The following is a 17,607-nucleotide window of genomic DNA, read 5'->3' as shown; positions in this document are numbered from 1 at the left end:
TAGGCTGTCAGAGGCTCAGTTTGCTCAGTAGCTACGTCTCCTGAGGAGTCAGGTGAAGATTAAACTAGCGTGTCACCTTGACACCCTCACTCTTCCTGTTTTTTGGTTGTATTTGAGGCCATGACTTGCTCTGTAGTTTAGGCAGACCTCAAACTTGGCAGTCCTGCCTTGGACTCCCAAATGCTAGGGTTACAGGCATGTGCCATCATGCCTGGCTGCTTCCTCTTACTTCCCATCGAGCCCAGTACCCCACCACCTGGTGGTGACCACTTCCCGAGTCTGAGTAGGCTGTCAGAGGCTCAGTTTGCTCAGTAGCTACGTCTCCTGAGGAGTCAGGTGAAGATTAAACTAGCGTGTCACCTTGACACCCTCACTCTTCCTGTTTTTTGGTTGTATTTGAGGCCATGACTTGCTCTGTAGTTTAGGCAGACCTCAAACTTGGCAGTCCTGCCTTGGACTCCCAAATGCTAGGGTTACAGGCATGTGCCATCATGCCTGGCTGCTTCCTCTTACTTCCCATCGAGCCCAGTACCCCACCACCTGGTGGTGACCACTTCCCGAGTCTGCTCTGCACGCCCCAGGCTCGCTCTTTCAACACTTTTTTTTTTTTTTTTTTTTTGTCTTTCTCCTTTTTATGGGTACCGGGGATCGAACTCATGACTGCCTGCTTGCAAGGCAGGCGCTTATGCCACTGAGCTAAATCCTCAGTCCCAGCTCTTCAACACTTTTAAGGGGGCCTTGCACCTGTTCCTTCAGGCTGGTAACTCACTGCATTGATGATTCAAGTATATCACAGGAAGAGCGGGTTTTATTAAGGGATGGGCAAGCCCCAGGGAGAGCCAAGACACAGACCAAAGGGAGTTGGCTGCAGGCTGTGCTTTCCATCCTCTCTTAGTTGGTGTGGCTCAAGAGTTGGCTTTCGAGCCTCGAATGTCCTGCGTCAGTGGCTCCACCTGGTGGTGATGGAGACTGGTAGGAAGGAGGTGGGCCAGAGATATAGTGAAGTTTGTCTTGATGCCACAGCCCAGTGACAGGTGAGTCCTGAAAGGAGCCCTCAAACCTGGGAGGAGTTGTCTTTGAGGTACTCACCCCAGTTCTTCAGAGACCAGAAGCAGCTTGCTTCTGACAAAGAGTAATCATTCCACGTGTTTTGTGGTTTCTCATTCTAAGAGTGGAATCAGGGTGGGCAGTGAATTGAGTAGCATTTGATGACCAAAATGCAGAAAGCTGAAGAGAACCAACTCCTAAGATGGAAATCCTGATGGGCATGATCTGCCTTAGCTACCTCACCCATTTCAGACCCATGGGACGGGCGCCCCCGACACAGCTGGGCCAGCTGAGGACGCTTTTTCGTTTCTTCAAATGTGGGCTTAGTGGCAGAACTGTGCCTGTCTTTCCCCCTCCCCCTTTTTGCTCTCCAAAACCTGAAATCACAAATCAGGAGCCTGAGCAGGAGTGGAGAGGCATCATCCTACCCCCACCCACCCCACTCTGTAGACAGCTTCTGGGGAGCAGTCCACTCTCACGACAGGACAGCCCTAGTTTGGGTCCACTGAGCCAGTGACCTGAGATGAGTCTCTAGAGATGTCGCAAGTGGCAGTGAGTGTCACAAGACCTTGAGGTAGGCTCAGCAGGCGGTCAGTTCAGAGCTATGCGATGGAAAGCGGTACCCTTGAGCGAGGCAGGTCTGTGTTAAAGGTGCTGGGTGTGCCCAACAGGTGTCTGTCGACATGGATGGAAGGGTGAGCCCTGCTGCCCCTTGTAGCTTCTCTGTGGATGGCCCTTCTGGAGCGATGGCAATAACTGCTTCTGAGGCCCAAACGGAGCTGAGCAGGAAAGGCCCTACATCCTTGGCCGGAAGCTCACTGAGCAGAGGGCCCAGCCCAGGTGATAGGCAGAGACAGAGGAGATACAGGCCAGGCCAACGTTTTCCATTGCCGGCTCTGCCCCTCTTACCCTGCCAGTCTGCTCCACGGGATAGTACTGAAAAAGGGGTGGGACTTGAGTTTGCTGACACCACCTCCTCTGGCCCCCAGGCGCCTCATGGGATCAAACTGCAGCAGCTGCAGGGAGAGGGAGGTCAGCTCCCGAAGGCCTTTATACCCACTGGCAGAAGGAGCCCATCTCCAAGGGCTCACTCCCACCAACCCAACCCACAGACCCCTTTGTAGGGAGACATTGGTGGTGGCTAGCTTCTAACTTACAGAAACCCTATCACCCTTTGGCACCTACTTCACACACACACAGCTCACACACATGGTCATGGGGAGTCTGTCCACTCACCCCGCTGCCCATAGGCCAGGAAGTCGCCTCTAGGCCAGGCTGTAGCTCACCTCAGTCAGCAGTGAGGCTGCTGGGTGACTGAGCCCCTCCGGCAGCTGGAGATGGGTGTGGGCCTGGAATCCTGAGGGGTGGCTCTGGGACAATGCCTGTGAGGACACAAGGAAGAGGAGCGTTTCCCTGCTCTTGGGTCACATTCCACAGGCATGATATCTGTAGCTACCTTTTGCTTAGGATCTATGGTATGCTAGACTTGCCAGATCCCTGTCACACACATTAAAGACAAGCAGCCTCCGAGGAAAAGGGTTTGAACCAAGGTCAATGGCGCCCTGGCTGTGAACTTGTTAGAAGCATGGATCTTGGGGCTGGGGATTTAGCTCAGTGGCATAAGTTCCTGCCTTGCAAGCAGGCAGTCGTGAGTTCGATCCCTGGTACCGATAAAAATGAAAAAAAGACCAAAAAAACCAAAAAAAAAAAAAAAAAAAAAGAAGCATGGATCTTGGGTTTCCGTCAGGACAGGCTGTAGGGAACAGCACTGAAATTTGTCTCCTTAAAAAAAGCCTCCATGGTATTATTCATTTGACAGCAAACCAGGCACGCTGCCCTTGTGCCATGGGGGCATAGCAAGAGAAAAAAGACCATGTCACACCTCAAAGTGCTACATGGAGAGAGCAGAAGATCAGGAAAGTAATGCAGGGCCCTGGGAACAGGACAAAAGCAGGGAGCAAGGAGGGGCTGGTCCGACCTGGACATCAGGTCACACCTCAGGCGTCCGGTGTGTTTTCTGCTCAAATGCAGTTTGGCCAGTCCCTTGTTTCCCAGCCTAACTGGCCCAGATGCACTGCTGAGATCATCCCTATGGCAGACAAAAGTCAGAGCTGTCCCTTGAAGCAGGAAAGTGCAGGGGAGCTAAGCTCTGGGGGCTACAGCCCCAAAGGGCAGGGATGGGAGGAGTGAGCGGTACAGGGGGGCATTTACCAGGAGGATGAGCCAGGGGACTTCCAAGCAAAGAGGGCTGTGTCAGGTCTTACCTTATCTAAACCTAGGCCCAGGTGCTCTTTTTTCTTGAAACCTTTCCTGAGTATCTCAATGCTTCCACAAAAGCTGAGTCTCATTAGCGATAGCTCCTAGTCCGGTGGGTGCACTAAGTGTGCCTGTGGCTTACTGGGAATGACTTCTGTATCTTTAGTGGCCCATGGCTTGTGGCCTGGCAGGACACCCACCCCAAGGACCAGGTCTTAAAGAACCAGGCAGCTTCTGCCCAGACACTTAAGTAGACTAAACCTTTCCATCCCACACTGAGAGGCAACTACCAGGGCTCCACACCCTGCCAGCTACTCACCATTCCTGTCAGCAGTTCATACAGTATTGCGCCAAAGCTCCACCAGTCACAGGCTTCAGTCAGCTCAGCAATCCCACCCACCTCTGCAGGGGCAAGAACACACAGCCCTGCTTCACCCAAGGGCCCTCTCCATTCTCCTCAACTACCACCCTCCTTGTGGTGCCAGCCCCCAGGTTCAACCTACACAAAGGCACCCACGGTCTAGGGACCCCTTCTTGCCTGGGGCACTGTATAGATGGTCCATAGCCTCTCTGCAGCACTGGGGCTCCACCTCTGACCACTGGCCAAAATATGTGAGACGGATATGACCTTCTCGTCCAGTGTGAGTAGGGAGAATGAGGGGGACAGAGGATGAGCAGAGCATCACTGAGCAGCTGGGGTGGGGGAGGCAGCTCCAGGGCTTCCCCTACATAGTGAAAGGGGCAGGAGCCAAGAGCTGTGTTGGAAGAATCTCCCTAAGGGCATGGCCTTGGGAACCCAAAGATCGTGGGTACTCCTATGAGCTGCTGCTTTAGACGTGGGGACAAAGGCTGCCAGACACAGGTAAAATTCTGTGAGGAAGGGGAAGGCAGCATGGAACCTCAGAGTTCTCCTTGAGTCAGGGGCTTCCTAGGCAGGGCAGTGTGGCCAGGGTCCTACCTGCCTGATCCAGGAGCAGGTTCCGGGGGTTGAGGTCCCGGCATAGCACCCCCTGCTCGTGTAGCGCCTCCAGTGCCAACAGCAGCTCAGCCGCCCACTGCTTCACCTGCTCCTCCCTCACACTCCAGACAGCCCAGCCACATATCAGGCTGGACCTGTCCACTGCTGGATAGCTGTGACCTCTGCCTCGGCCACAGCCCCCCAGGACCCGGCTGGCACCCTCACGAACCCAAGGGGGCCCAGGAGCTGCACTCTGGCCAGCCCGCCTGGCTTGTGGGTGCAAGGGGCCACTTGGTGCTTTTGGGAGCTCTGAGGAGCAGGAAGTGCTGGTCCTGGCTATGGATTTACTTTCAGGCTCTCTCTGGGACCTGCGGGACAGCGTGTCCCCAACTGGGGTGGATGGGGGAAGGCTCTGAGAAGTCCGAGGATGCTCCGGTGGGATTATGTCCTGCACGATGGTCCTGCACGATTGGGGAAGCCGTGCTGAGGTCAGGAGGCTGAGGCACGTGTTGAGCTGGGATCTCATCTTCTGAGTGGAGCCAGACCTCAGGCCAGAGTGCTGGGACTGTCCCTGAGAGAGCAGGTGGGACCAGAGAGTGCCTCCTGGGCCAGGAAGATGGAACACACGGGAAGAGAAGAGTGTGGACACCGGGTCCAGCCCACTCCGACCTCCCTTCCATCTTAGGCATGGTTCCTGCGCCTTCCAGGGGTCCTGCCTTGGTCACCTCGGCCACGTCTCACCCTTCAGCCTGAAATACTCACTTCCCTCCTCTCAACCCACCTGTAGAGGCCTCACAGCCTGCATCCCACAGATGCTAAACCACCGGGGAGATGTGAAGTATTTATAGCTAATGGCCTTGGTTTAGGAGTTGCATTCTCCAGTATTCACTTTTTTTTTTTTTCTTTTAAGGGAGGACGGCGTAATACAAAGGGCAGGCAGGGAGCCTACAGTTACTCTATTCACACAAGCTGTACCTCATTAAAAAATAAAGCACTGCCATCCTAACTGTCTGCGACATGGCCCATTTCTTGTCCTTACAGCTTCAGTTACTACCTCTTTGTTGCGTAGCCCCTTTGAAGATGAACACAAGCCAGGAAAATGAAAAGAGCCGAGACTAGAGGAAATGGTGGAAAGGGGACAGCCAGACAGATGCTCTCTGCCTGCTCCCTTGGCACCACACAGGCCCATGACAGCCCGATCCTGTCACCAGCCTCCAGAAAGACTGGGTCCGCAGTCTGTGCTGCATCCCTGTCCACGCCATCCCTCTCCTTAGGGCTCAGCGTTTTAAGGGGTGGGTAAGGACGATACCCTAAAGGCCGGAGGAGCTGACAGAGGTCTCTTGGGCTCCCTCACCTTGCACATGCTCCAGGTGCAAGAAGATGGAGTCCTCACTCACGAAGTACCGCAGCAGCTTTGTCATGTAGGGAACCCCGTGCGGGATGACAGTCAGCCGCTCCCGGCTCGCTACGTGGCACCTGGGCAGACTCTGGGAGGGAGCAGCCAGGCAGATCAGCTGTGACAGGCCACAGGCTGCTGCTCCTAGGGGGACATCCTAGCCCTGGCTCCAGGTGCACCCGGAGAAGAGGCGGGAGGCACTGTGAGACACAGCCACTCCCACCAATCCTGGCCTGGCCCTGACCCTCATTTCCCCCGTGGGAGCCAGGTCCTCCACCCTTCCAGTCAGGTAGGTGTGTGTGTGTGTGTGTATCTGTCCTGCTCAGAGTCAGAACAAGCAGCTGTGGCATCTGGAGGCCACGTGCATTCCAGATGCACGTTCTGGGGAAGAGGTTCCCTTGAGAAAGTCCCAAGGGGAATGAATACAGCATGGCAGGGGCTGGGTGGCACCTGCCTTCACCACGAACGTCCCTCCAGTTGCTGGATCCTGGACCAGCTGCACCTGTCAAAGTAAGTCCAGAAGGCAAGCGTCAAGGCACATGCTAGTTTCCTGGCTCCTCTACTAGGCTGGGTCACTCCTGGGCTAGGGCAGAGGATAGCCCTGCCCCCCAGCCAACATCCACCCTATTCTGCTCACTTCCCCTGCTCCACCTGCAGGTCTTAGCCCTGTGCCACTTCCCCCAGTGGTGCTTGTGTGCTGGCTACTCCAGAAGGATCACTTGAGCCTAAGAGTTCAAGGCTAGCCCAGGCAACATAGCAAGAACTTGTCTCAATCAATCATTCATTCCTCTCTGCAGGGACTCTTCATGGAGCAGCCAACTGTCTTCTCATGCTGGTTTCGGTTACAGCCACCGCTTGCTTGCTAGGCTGGGTTTGGGGTTGACTTATCTGGGAAGGCAGGGCTGGGCCCAGCTGTAGGAGGTCGTAAGGGAGGCACACAGGTGTGTCTGGGCAGAAGGCAGAAGGTTCAGCCCAGATGCAGGGCATGTGAAAGACAGCATCCTGATGTTTTCTGGGACTACCGGGCTGCAGGCCTGTCTTGCCCTGCCCTGGTGGGGAGTGGGAGTCAGGCCCTGAGGCCAGGCCACTGGACAGTAGTGAAGACTGCAGTCTAGGGTTGGAGGGCACTGGGTTTCCAGCTTGGCTGAGTGAACTGATTTGCTCATTCACCAGACACGAGTTATGAATGCCCACCTTCCTTCTGTTACTGATTTGCTGAGGCACAGGTGGGCGAGCCCTGCATAAGCACAGAGGTGTGAGGATGGACGGCTTGCCAAGTCACCCTGCGAACCCTGCACTTCTTACCTGCAAAAAGGGCCATAGCAGTTCCTCCTTCAGGGCCAAAGGGGAGGGGGACTGCCTAAAGCAAATAATTCAAATATAAACCCTCCTCATGCATAGCATATCTCCAGTATCATTGGAGAAGGAACCAACATTGTCTGTAAAGTGCTTACTCTGGGCCAAGCAATTTACATAGGTTATTTTATTCCCACAACCCTACTGGTGAGTTACTAGAGATCCATTGTATTGAAGAAGAAATTGAGGTTCTGAAGGGTGATGCTGCCTACTTTCGGTCCCACTGCTGAAAAGAGGGTAGCAAGGCTGGTCCCCAAGCCTAGCCCACTTCACTACAACTGGGGCACAACCAGGTGACCTTGGCAAGTGCCTTCCCTCGGAGCCTCAGTTTCCCTCTCAGTAAAAGGAAAGCAGTGACAGACCACATGAGCACCTGGCCCTTCTGGCTCCATGTTTCTTACAACCACCAGAGGTCTCCCCTCCATAGGCCAGGGATGAGCCCAGCCCGGCCTTGGCTCCTTGACCACACTTGTGCAATGTTTGAAGAGGAAAGGCAGAACATGGTAGGGTCATTTCAGAGAACAGTTTCCCACAAATCCTAACACCCCGGATAATTCCCCACTATCTCTTGCCAAATGGGATTCCCCACTACCTTGTTCTGAGCAAAACTCTGATTTACACTTCAAAAACCAGGAGTGGAAGCCAGAAATACTTGACCCCTACATCAAAAGACTTGTGTTTTAAAAATACCTTAAAACCTAATTAATCAACCTAGAAGGAATTAGATCAAAACACTGACAGTGACTGTCTTGGAGTCAGGAAGGGTGGTGAGTTTTGTTTTGTTTTGTTTTGTTTTGAGTTTCCCACTCCCTCTCTTCATTATGTCTCAAAAGAGCCACAGAGGGGCATTTTCCTATTAATGCAACTAAACAAAACAAACTTTTGCTTAATTGCCTGGAGGACCAAGCACGATCTAGTACTTGACCTCCGTGAACCTCAGCTTCATTGTCTGTAAGACAGTTACTACAATGTAGCACCACCCAACAGAACTTTCTGCTTCAGTAAAAAAGATGTATTGGTGCATTGTTCTTAGTCACAAGGCATGGCTTCTCAGCCTTTTGGCTAAGATCAAGTGTAACTCACATAACTATTGAGTCCCTGAAATGTGGCTAACGCAACTGAGACACAGAATTTTTTTCTGTTTGACACAGGGTCTCACTGGGTACACAGGACAACCTTCATCTCACAATGATTCTCTTGTCTCAGCTTCCTGAGTGCTGGGATTACAGGCGCGTGCCACCACATCCAGCTTCCATAGAATACTATGAATGCAAAGTCTTAAGTGATTAGTAACAACTGTATCTGACAGAACAGCATAAAGCTCTTATCCCCACAGTGGCTGTGAGAACTTAATGTTCCATAAGTGATAACAGCTGTTACAATTTGTTAGGCGAGCCTTATAATTTATACCTCCTTAAATTGTCCTCCCGCCCAAACAGGGTCTCGAAACGAAATTCAGGTTGGCCTTGAGCTTATTTTGTAGCCCAGACTCCAAGTGATCTTCTTGCTTCAGTCTCACGAGTGCTGGGATTACAGGTGTGCAACTCTATGCCCAGTGCTCACCCTTTTTTATTTTTTATTTTACCGGTACCAGGGATCAAACTCAGGACCGCGCGCTTGAAAGGCAGGCGCTTATGCCTATGCCGCTGAGCTAAATCCCCAGCCCCCAGCTCACCTTTTTTTTTTAAAAGGTGGCATTTTTCTTTCTTTTTTTAAAAGAAGCCCACTAAGTTGTTGAGACTCAGAGACATTTAAAATTTTGGTGAAACACAATAAAACCCTTTCTTTAAAGATGTCCAAATTGTCTAATCCCTAGGGGAAATTCTTATAGTGCAAACAAGTTCAAAAGCTTCAAACAGGCTCACAACCTGAAAGGCCCTGAGGGCAGGACAAGGTGGGTGGGCGGAGCCAGGAAGAGACCAGTAAGAAAGGGAGGCTGTGTCCCCTCTGAAACAGGCAGCCCCTCCTCAAACCCCTGCTGTGACATGGGAATGCAAACCCTGCATTTCCAAATCTGATTTTGCAAAAAAAGAAAAAAAAAAAAAAGCCAAAAATCTGGACTTTTATGTAAAATTTGCACATTTTAAAATGTTGGTACCAATTAAAACCAAAAAAGCACCCCTGTGTTTGAGCCAAAAAATGAAAATAAGAAATGACTTGGATGACTTTTCTTCCTCTTGTCCAAATCAGAGCCTGGCTCCTGGAAAAGGGTCAGCAAAAATGGAGTGACATCTTTCAGGCCCCTGGGCTCCCCAAGGATACACTTCTGGGTATCTGGTCTGCAGCTTCCTGCTCCGTGCTGCCCCTGTCCCTGGGAGAATCTCTTCAGACCCTGGAGACTTAGCATCCAGGCCAGCCAAGCTCAACAGCTGGATAACAGACTGTCCTGAGCAAATCGTGTTCTCCTTCCTGGGCCTACGGGAAGCCACTGGCCAGCACTGGGCCGCAGCCTCTATCTGTCTGTCTCGGGTAGATATAGAGTAGAGCCAGTGGGTTGGGTGTAGTGCTACATATCTATAATACTAGCACTCTGGGGAGCTGAGGCAGGATCACAAGTGCCAGCCTAGTCTGGGCAACTCAGTGAGACCCTGTCTCAAATAAATTTTATAAATAAAAAGGGCTGGGGATGTAGGTCAGTGCGCAGGCACTGGATTCAATACCCCATACTAGGAAAACAAAAAAAGAGAACAGAACAAGCTCAGTGGCCCTAGCTCACTTCCTAATTTGGGGAAAAATGCTGTTTCTAGCTTGGGCATGACACAGGAAAAGGAAACAGGATCTTGGAAGGGAGCTGAGATCCACATGAGCATGGAGAGAGGGGAAAGAAGAAAAAGGGACAACTTAAAGACGGACTTTTTAAGTATGGCCTTCACTGGCGCTTTCCCTCTATCTGCACAAGCCTCTGAGTACTGGGTGTTTCAAATGTGTGGTGCATGTGTGTCCTGGGATTAAACAAATCTGGGGAATTCTGCACTACAGACCTCCCTCACTGTGATTCCCAGTGTATATTTGGATCCAAAAAGCTCTGAGAACTTCTATAATTAAAAAAATTAAAAATAACGTAATTTTAACTTGTTTGTTAAACTTATTCAGTGTGGAAGCCCCTTCTAACACCAGTGCTCAGGGGTCTCACTTAGGGAATGCTGTCTGTCCCCTCCCTAGCCTGTCCATGGGAGCGGCCGTGGCCACACTGCAGCAGATGGGAGCTGGCTGGCCTTCCCGACAGCCTGGGGCCTGTTCCAGGGGCCTGTGAGAAGCAGCCAGAGCTCAGCCTGGGACACGAACCTGCACTTCCCCACTCACTGAGCCGTCGAACATGCAGTCAATGTCTTAGCCTGAGCCAGGCCTTTCCCCAAAATTATTTCACTATTTCTTTTCATTAGGAAGAAAAGTTCTGCCCCACTTTAGAGGAAACCAAAACTCACAGCAGTGGGGGGGCGTGCCCAAGGCCACACTGTGCACTGCCCTTTGAGTACGCACCCCACTCTTTTTTTTTGCACCCCACTCTTTTGCACAGGGGATACACATTGGTCTCCTTTTCTCTATGGAGTCCCACACCCACCAAAGCTATCTGACAGGTGTTTTATTAGATTCCTGTGTTGAACCTTAGAGACTGTGACTCCACAAGTCTGGGGTGGGGTCCAGTCATCTGCGTTTCAGGGAAGCTTTCCAGGGGATGGTAACAAATGTCTAGTTTGGAGAATTACTTCAGGGACTGCCCAAGGAGCCCTCAGTTGCAGGCAGATGAAAATCCAACACGGTGTCATTTCTCATTTGACCCGTTTATCCCTCTGATCCCCTGCTTTAGTAATGAGCGCTCCCCAGGAAGGACTAGGATATCATACATCTTCCTGTCTGCCCTGAATTAAGGGAAAGAGATGAGATGGGTCAGGATGAGTGTGAGGTGCCAGAGAAGAAACAGCAGAGTTGCCACAGCCCTGGATGAGACAGGCCAGGAAGAGGTCAGGCTGGCTGCCCTGGATCAGTGTGGGCTCCCACCAGCCAAAGCCAACTCCTTGCCTTGGCCTCATTTCTGAGGACAAGCCTGCCTGGATGCCCACTGCTCTTCTGGCAACCCAAAGCCCCTTCCCATAGCACCACAAGGCAGCTGAGGGTGAGGGGGGCTTGGGCCTGAGGCTGCTTGTGGCCCTGTCTCCTTCCTCTAGAGGACAGGTTTCTAGAGATGGGCACATTTCTGCCACAGGGAGTCCTTGGCTGTGCGTGGTGGGAAGAAACTCTGGGCTGCAGCCCTGGGGCACATACTGAGTGCAGGGCGGGGGCCTGTGGGCAAGTGGGAGTGGGCAGGGCAGCAGGAGCTGGCAGGGTGCCCCGGGCACAGCTTCTCCCGTGGTTTCTTTGGGTTTTCTGTGTCTGAGTGGAGGATGGGGAGGGGAGCTGTCTGTCTCTTCTCATTCTCCACGTTTGGCTCTTCAGAACCTGACTGAGGCATGCTGGGGTGGGGTGAGGAGAGGTGGCTGCTCTCCTCTCTGATTGGTCCGCCGCCCCCTGAAGGACTGCAGATGGCTGCTCCAGTCCCCTTTCCATCACACCATGTCCTCCCACCACGCTGGCCTGCATGCACTCACCTTGTCGATGACCCCAACCACGCGGCAGCCCCTCAGCTGCTCCAGGGCAGAGCTCAGTGTGCGGATGGGTCGGAGCCGCAGGCTGCTGAACCCCTGCAGAGGTGGGAGACAAGGCCACAGGCAGCCTCAGGCCCAAGCCCCCCTCATCCTTGGCTGCCTTGGGGGGCTGTGGGCAGAGGCTCTGGGCTGCCTGGAGAGCAAGAGGGGTCCAGGCAGTCCTCACTTCAGGCATGAGGCCAGAGTGAGGAGTTGGCTTTTGCTGATGGGAGCCTATACTGGTCCAGGGCAGCCCCCACCTACACTGGTCTTCGCTCAGCCCCCACCCAGTCCCCCAAGGCCCAGGATGTTGGACTTCAGAAGCCCCCTCTCAGAGGCCCCAGCCACAGCGGGCAGAATGTTCCTAGGGTAAGGGATGGGAAATGTGGGCTCAGGGAACATGCCTGGGACACCAAGCCACTTGCTTTGGAGAAAGGCAGCCTAAGAGATACTGCAAGCTCAGGGCATGCGTAGGGTATGTGTGCAAACCTGCACCTGCTAGAAGTGCGTGTGCGCTGTGATCTCTGCCCCCTGCCCACTGGGTTAGGAAAAGCCATCTGCAGAGGGTCCTGGGCACACATGTATGCACCCATTCACGAGCACACATGTGCTCTAAATGCAAAGCCAGCCCATTTACAACAGGAGCAGAATCAGAAGCTTTCAATGAGTGTGAGTGCATAATGCGGGAAGCCGTGTTGGGGTGTGTGTGGGGCGATGACTCTTGAGGCAGAAATGGGGGTGACTCAGTGAGGGGTCAGAGTTAATGAAATGTGAGGGCCTAGAAGAGAGGGCCCCAAAGAGGATAGCCGACTTAGCCGTCCACTAGGTAGCCGTTAACCACCCCACAAGGTAAGGAGGGGGCCCTCTCTCCACAGCCCTCTCCGCCTCAGGCCTTTTGCTGGGAGGGCGCTCTCACCGTGTCAGGGCTGCACCCGCTACCCAGCCTCCGCTGCAGGTGGCAGTTGAAGATCTCCTCAGCCCGCCGCAGGTACTTGGTAATTTTCAGCTTTACTGCCTCTCGCCGCTCCTTGTTGGGGTCAACTGTGGGGGATGAAGGTCAGGGACACCCAGCCTGGCCCACCCTGGCCTTGGCCAAGGGCTGAGATGCCAGCTCCCATCACCTGCCTCTGCTCTCCACAGCAGATGGCTCTGTTTCTAAGGCTGCTTCTGCAGATTCTGTTCCCAATCCCTGGCAGGGAAGGAGGAAGATGGCAAGAGGCTGGGAACCATGGTCACCCCTCAGCTAACTGCACTTTATAGTTGGTACCCATCACTTGCTGAATGCCCTCTCACCCTGGTGTTTTGTCTAGGGGTAGACAGCTCGTCATGAATGTCACGCCATTGGGAAGGGGCAGGGCAGGGATTTCCATGCCCACTTTTGTTATTTTTTTTAGAAGGGAAGATGCAGACTTCTAGAGAGCACTGGCTCCTAGATGCCATGCCAAAAAAGGCCAGGGTGGAGACCATTTCAGAAGGCAAAGGGACCCACTGCACAGGCCCAGACTTGGAGGCCCTTCTGCAGGTATAGGAGGGATAAGTCAGGCCGCCTCCTACCCGCAGCCCAGCCACAAAGCCCTCAGGGGTCTCAAAGTGGCCTTGGCACCAGCCTCTCCCCCAGCAAGGCAATGCCCCACTCTGCCAGAACAGGCTTCACTTCTTCCTGCAGGGCCGGGCAGACTGCCCTTCTCTCAGCTGGGCCTCTGCTGGACAATCCTTCCTCTGTTCTGTAGCACACATGTTCATTTTCACTTCCAGAAAATGTCCCATGATGGCCTAGCCTGGCCTCAGTTTCCCTCTCCCCTTCCTTCACTTTTTCCTCACTGCTCTTCCTACTTAATGAGTTGGTCATTATCAACTCATCAGTCACCCACCTAACCCCGAAATCCCAGCTTCCAGGGGACAGCAGCCCAGCCCATGTCCTTGGACAGTCAAATATAGTAGACACCAGAAGTCAAAGTTGCCAAAGCTAATCCAACCCCTGCCATATACCTGCTAGCTGTGGAGTGTTGAACAGCTATTTAACTGCCCCTTGCCTCTTTTTTTTTTTTTAAATCTGGAAAATGAGTATCAAAAAATGGTTCCTAATAGGCACAGTGGTGCATATCTGTATTCCCAGCACTCAAGAGGCTGAGGCAGGAGGATCATTTGAACCTAGGAGTTCTAGACCAACTTGGGCAACAAAGACCCAGGCTCAACAATAAACAAACAAACAAGAAAAAACAAACAAGTTCCTATATCTTTGTAACTACATGTATCAATAATAGTTTCCGGTTTTGTGAGGACCGATGCCTGGCATAAAGGAGCTAGTAGTAAGTGTTAGTTACCGTTGTTTTTCACGGAGGCCCTGCAGCTAGCATAGTGGCTCCCACCAAAATGGACCACTGGCAAATGACAAAGCAAGCCCTGCACCGCCCTTTCCCACCTGTCCCCAGCCCTGGTTCTCACCATGCACACCACGGAGCAGCACATCCACGCCATTCTGGTAATGGTTAAAGGCTGCCTCGTAGTCCTCGCTAACATCACGCTCCAGGGCCAGCCGGATCTGTGTGGCGGCATCCACCAGGTAGTCACACTTGGTCATGTCCACTGCCCCTGCAGCCACGCGGCTTCGAATCTGCTCCAGGTAAGTACAGGCCTGAGACCGTGGTCGTGAGCAGAGCTCAGGCTCCAGGCCTGAGTTAGGCAGGCATTCGCAGGCCACCAGGCTCATGGCTGTCCTGTGACTGGCTGGGATCTGGAACAAGCAAATGCATCAGAGAGGCCCCAGCTGGGACCCCCACCTCTGCCTGCAGTCTGGTTTCCTCCACAGAAAATTGGGAGATTATGGTTCTCCTCCAAAGACTGAAGGATTCAGAGATCATGTGGGGTAGGTCCATTCAGTGGGTCCGATCCTTCCTAAGGCAGATGACTAAAGAGCACAGGGTAAGGCTCTGTTTTCCTTTCCTTTTAAATTTAATTCAACAAGGATTTCCTGAGTACATGCTGCAGGCTTAGCACTGAAGAGCTCGAGGGAGATATGTGATCCAGAGCAAAACCTGGGTCTAGTACCCAGTGAGGGAATGGAGGCCACACTCTAGGATCAAAGGCCATTCCTCACATCACCCCCTTTCCGGTTCCCTCTCAGTTCCTCCGGTGGGAAACTGATTTAATCTTTTGGGTTCAGCCCAGTGGCACCTCTCCCAGCTTTGATTCGTTTCCCTTGGTCCTGAGGTCTGCAGCGATCTGTGATTGAGGACCCCCAACCCCCAACCCTGGAGCTGCCACATTGCTGGGCCTTCGAGAAGAGGGGGTGACTGGCAGATTCAGCGCCACCTTCGGTGGCGTTAGATACAGGAGTGCAGAGTGACCCAGCCCTTTGGGAGGGGCGGCTCTGTCCTCCAGGCCCAGTATCTGAGAGGCTCCTCCCTCAGCAATGTGTACCACAGATGGCCAAAAGGATTAGAGCAGTGGCTGTAAAGAGCAAGGGGCTCGCACCTCGTTGCTGCTTCACAGTCAGCTACTGGGGAGGCGCCAGCCAGGGCCTCCCAAGCCCAGGGCTCTGTGGTCGAGGCACGAACTGATGAAAGGAAGGTGTGGAGGAAACCTCATCCCAAGACAGCGCAGAGCTGAGCACCGGCTAGGATGCAGCCATCAGGTGGAGGGAGACCGGCCCTCCACGATCGGCCCACCCCGGGAGGATACGGAGCCCCAAGGCCTGTGCTCAGGGGACCCAGGCATGAGTCAGGCCCACTTCCTGCAGTCAGAGGCCTCGGTCACGCCTCGGGCTCCGAAAGTGGCTCTTGTAGCCTGCAGTGCCCGGCCCGCAAGGTGCACCATCTGGTGGGAACGGCCGAAGCAAACCGAGATGGGCCCGTGAGAAAGAGGGCTCCTCACCTGGAAAGATGGAGGAGGAACTGAGCAAATAGCGTCCCCCGTCAGAGCCTGGCGCTCCGGGCATCGGCCAGACCTCGCCGGCCGCCAGCGGCCGGCGGGCGAGAGTGCTCCGCAGACCGCCGCCTTGGCCCTCTGGAAGGGGCGGGACCCGGCGCTGCGGAGCTCTGCCATTGGTTGAAGATGAGGTCATCCTACCCGGTTAGAATAAACCACCAATCACCGCCCGCTTCGGCTTCTACCCAACCCTTAAAGCCGCAGAATCTGCGCCCCGGGATGCTGGGGGCAGGGGTGTGGGAGTGGGGGGTGGGAAGCTGGAGGTGGGTGGTGGGTGGTGGGTGGAGGTGGGTGGGGATGGACGGGGATGGACAGGGATGGACGGGATGGGCTGGGGAAAAGGGTAGGTGATGTGAGGGTGTCGCCGATGGGGTAGGGGTAAGCACCTTATTAGGATCCAGGGATGAGGGAGGGGCCTACTTCAGAAATCGGAGCTAACAATCGCCTGGGGCACTTCTAAGACTTTTCTCAACTCTGTAATGGTTACAGATTACAGACACAATGATGCCATGGACAGCTCTGCGCACCGCGTAGGGTTTACCGTCTTAATGAGGGACACTCTGATTAAAGAACTAAATTGGTAAAGTTGACGTTTGGTCATGTTGTAAGGGAGAAGTGTGACCTAGATTGGGTCAGGAGACTTTCTGGAAGAAGCAGTGTCTGAACTGAGCTTAGATTTCAAAAGCACAGACCTCGTGTGTGAGCCAGACACCGCCAGACTGACCCTAGCTGTCCCGCCCTACTGTGCTTGCGCACCTCTTGACCCCTTCCACTTGATCTCCAGGTCTCCCTGCTCCATCCTCACTGTCAATTCGGAGGTGTCGATTTCTCCTCCCCACGGAGATGAAACCCAGACGCTAGAACTCACCAGCCGTGCTGCCTCTCCCGTCTTTCCACAGATGACCTCGTGTGCCCAACTTTCCACTTGGACCTCAGTCCCATCCCTGGATCTACACAAGGACCCCACTCTACTAATTACTTCGTTTCCTACGTTATTAATTTTTGATTCTCACTGGATCAGTCCTATCAGACATAAACAATGTTTCTCCTTTCTTAAAGGCAATGAAAATGTCAGGCGATGAAGCACACATATGCAGCTGCATCTGCTCCAGAGACTGAGGCAAGAAAATTGATTGAGCCCAGGAATTCAGGGCCTGGGCCCCTAAAAAATAAAATAAAAAAGCAAACAACAGGATATTTCTTCTCCTTTTATTATCACTCCAGGTTGCCAACAAAACCCATTTAAACAGATGTGAGCCAGGCGTGGTGGCACAAACCTGTGATCCTAGCTGATCAGTGGCTGAGGCAGGAGGATTTCAGCGGGTTCTAGGTCAGCCTCGGCTGCACAGCAAGACCTCATCTCAAAACAAGACGAAGAAAAGCAACAATCTACAGGATACTAGAACATATTTGGTATTATATATCTGAAAAGGACTAGTAACTAGAATATACAAAGAGCTCTTACTGCTTAACAGTTCAAACACTGATGACCCAAATTAAAACTGGATAAAGAATTTTTCTGACATTTCTCCAAAGAAAATATGCAGATAAACTACTAAACACAAGAGGAGATTTAACATCATAGGAGGAACACAGATTAAAACTACAGTGCAATACCACATCACACCAACCAGGGGTGGCCATAATAAAAAGATAATAATAGTAGCAGAGCTCACATTAGCTGGAAAAGTTGGTAACTTCATATATTGCTGAGGAGGGTGCAAAATGGTACTGCTACCTTGGAAAGCAATTTGATAGTTCCTGAAAACTTAAACAGAGGCAGAGGACATAGCTAGTGGCATACAGCCTGCCTGGCAGGCGTGAGGTCCTGTGTTCAATTCCCAGGACCAAATAACCAAAAATAACAAAGAAAAAAAAAAAAAAACTTAAACACAGAATTACCTTAAGACTCACAGTTTAGCTCTGCAGCACAAGTGCCTGCTTGGTAAGTGTAAGGTCCTGACTTAGATCCCCAGTACCAAAACAAAACAAAACAAAAACCCCAGAATTACCATAATATCCAGCAATCCACTTCAAAGTATATC

The 17,607-nt window shown here is 52.8% G+C and overlaps 1 protein-coding gene across 4 annotated transcripts; it reads right to left on the bottom strand.

Annotated features, from left to right (window-relative positions):
* Positions 1-790: 790 nt before the first annotated feature.
* Rps6kl1 (ribosomal protein S6 kinase like 1) lies at positions 791-15,675 on the bottom strand. Of its 4 annotated transcripts, XM_063241130.1 has the most exons (13): positions 15,509-15,675; positions 14,081-14,369; positions 12,552-12,676; positions 11,600-11,692; positions 6,112-6,159; positions 5,616-5,748; positions 4,262-4,864; positions 3,842-3,931; positions 3,623-3,705; positions 2,334-2,429; positions 1,957-2,063; positions 1,090-1,165; positions 791-969 (listed from the first exon to the last, which is right to left on the bottom strand). In XM_063241130.1, the coding sequence occupies exons 2-12, from the start codon at positions 14,343-14,345 to the stop codon at positions 1,099-1,101; spliced, it is 1,710 nt and encodes a 569-aa protein (XP_063097200.1). In that variant the 5' UTR covers positions 14,346-14,369; positions 15,509-15,675; the 3' UTR covers positions 791-969; positions 1,090-1,098. The 4 variants fall into 4 exon arrangements, with proteins under 4 accessions (XP_063097200.1, XP_063097199.1, XP_005004884.1 ...); XM_063241129.1 differs by having other exon boundaries at positions 791-1,165; XM_005004827.4 differs by having other exon boundaries at positions 791-2,063; positions 2,284-2,429.
* Positions 15,676-17,607: the final 1,932 nt, after the last annotated feature.

The sequence above is a fragment of the Cavia porcellus genome, unplaced genomic scaffold (genome assembly GCF_034190915.1).
Source record: "Cavia porcellus strain 051 isolate PalLab524CR breed Dunkin Hartley unplaced genomic scaffold, mCavPor4.1 scaffold_31, whole genome shotgun sequence".
Lineage (NCBI taxonomy): Eukaryota > Metazoa > Chordata > Mammalia > Rodentia > Caviidae > Cavia > Cavia porcellus.
This window is presented reverse-complemented; position numbering and strand designations above follow the sequence as displayed.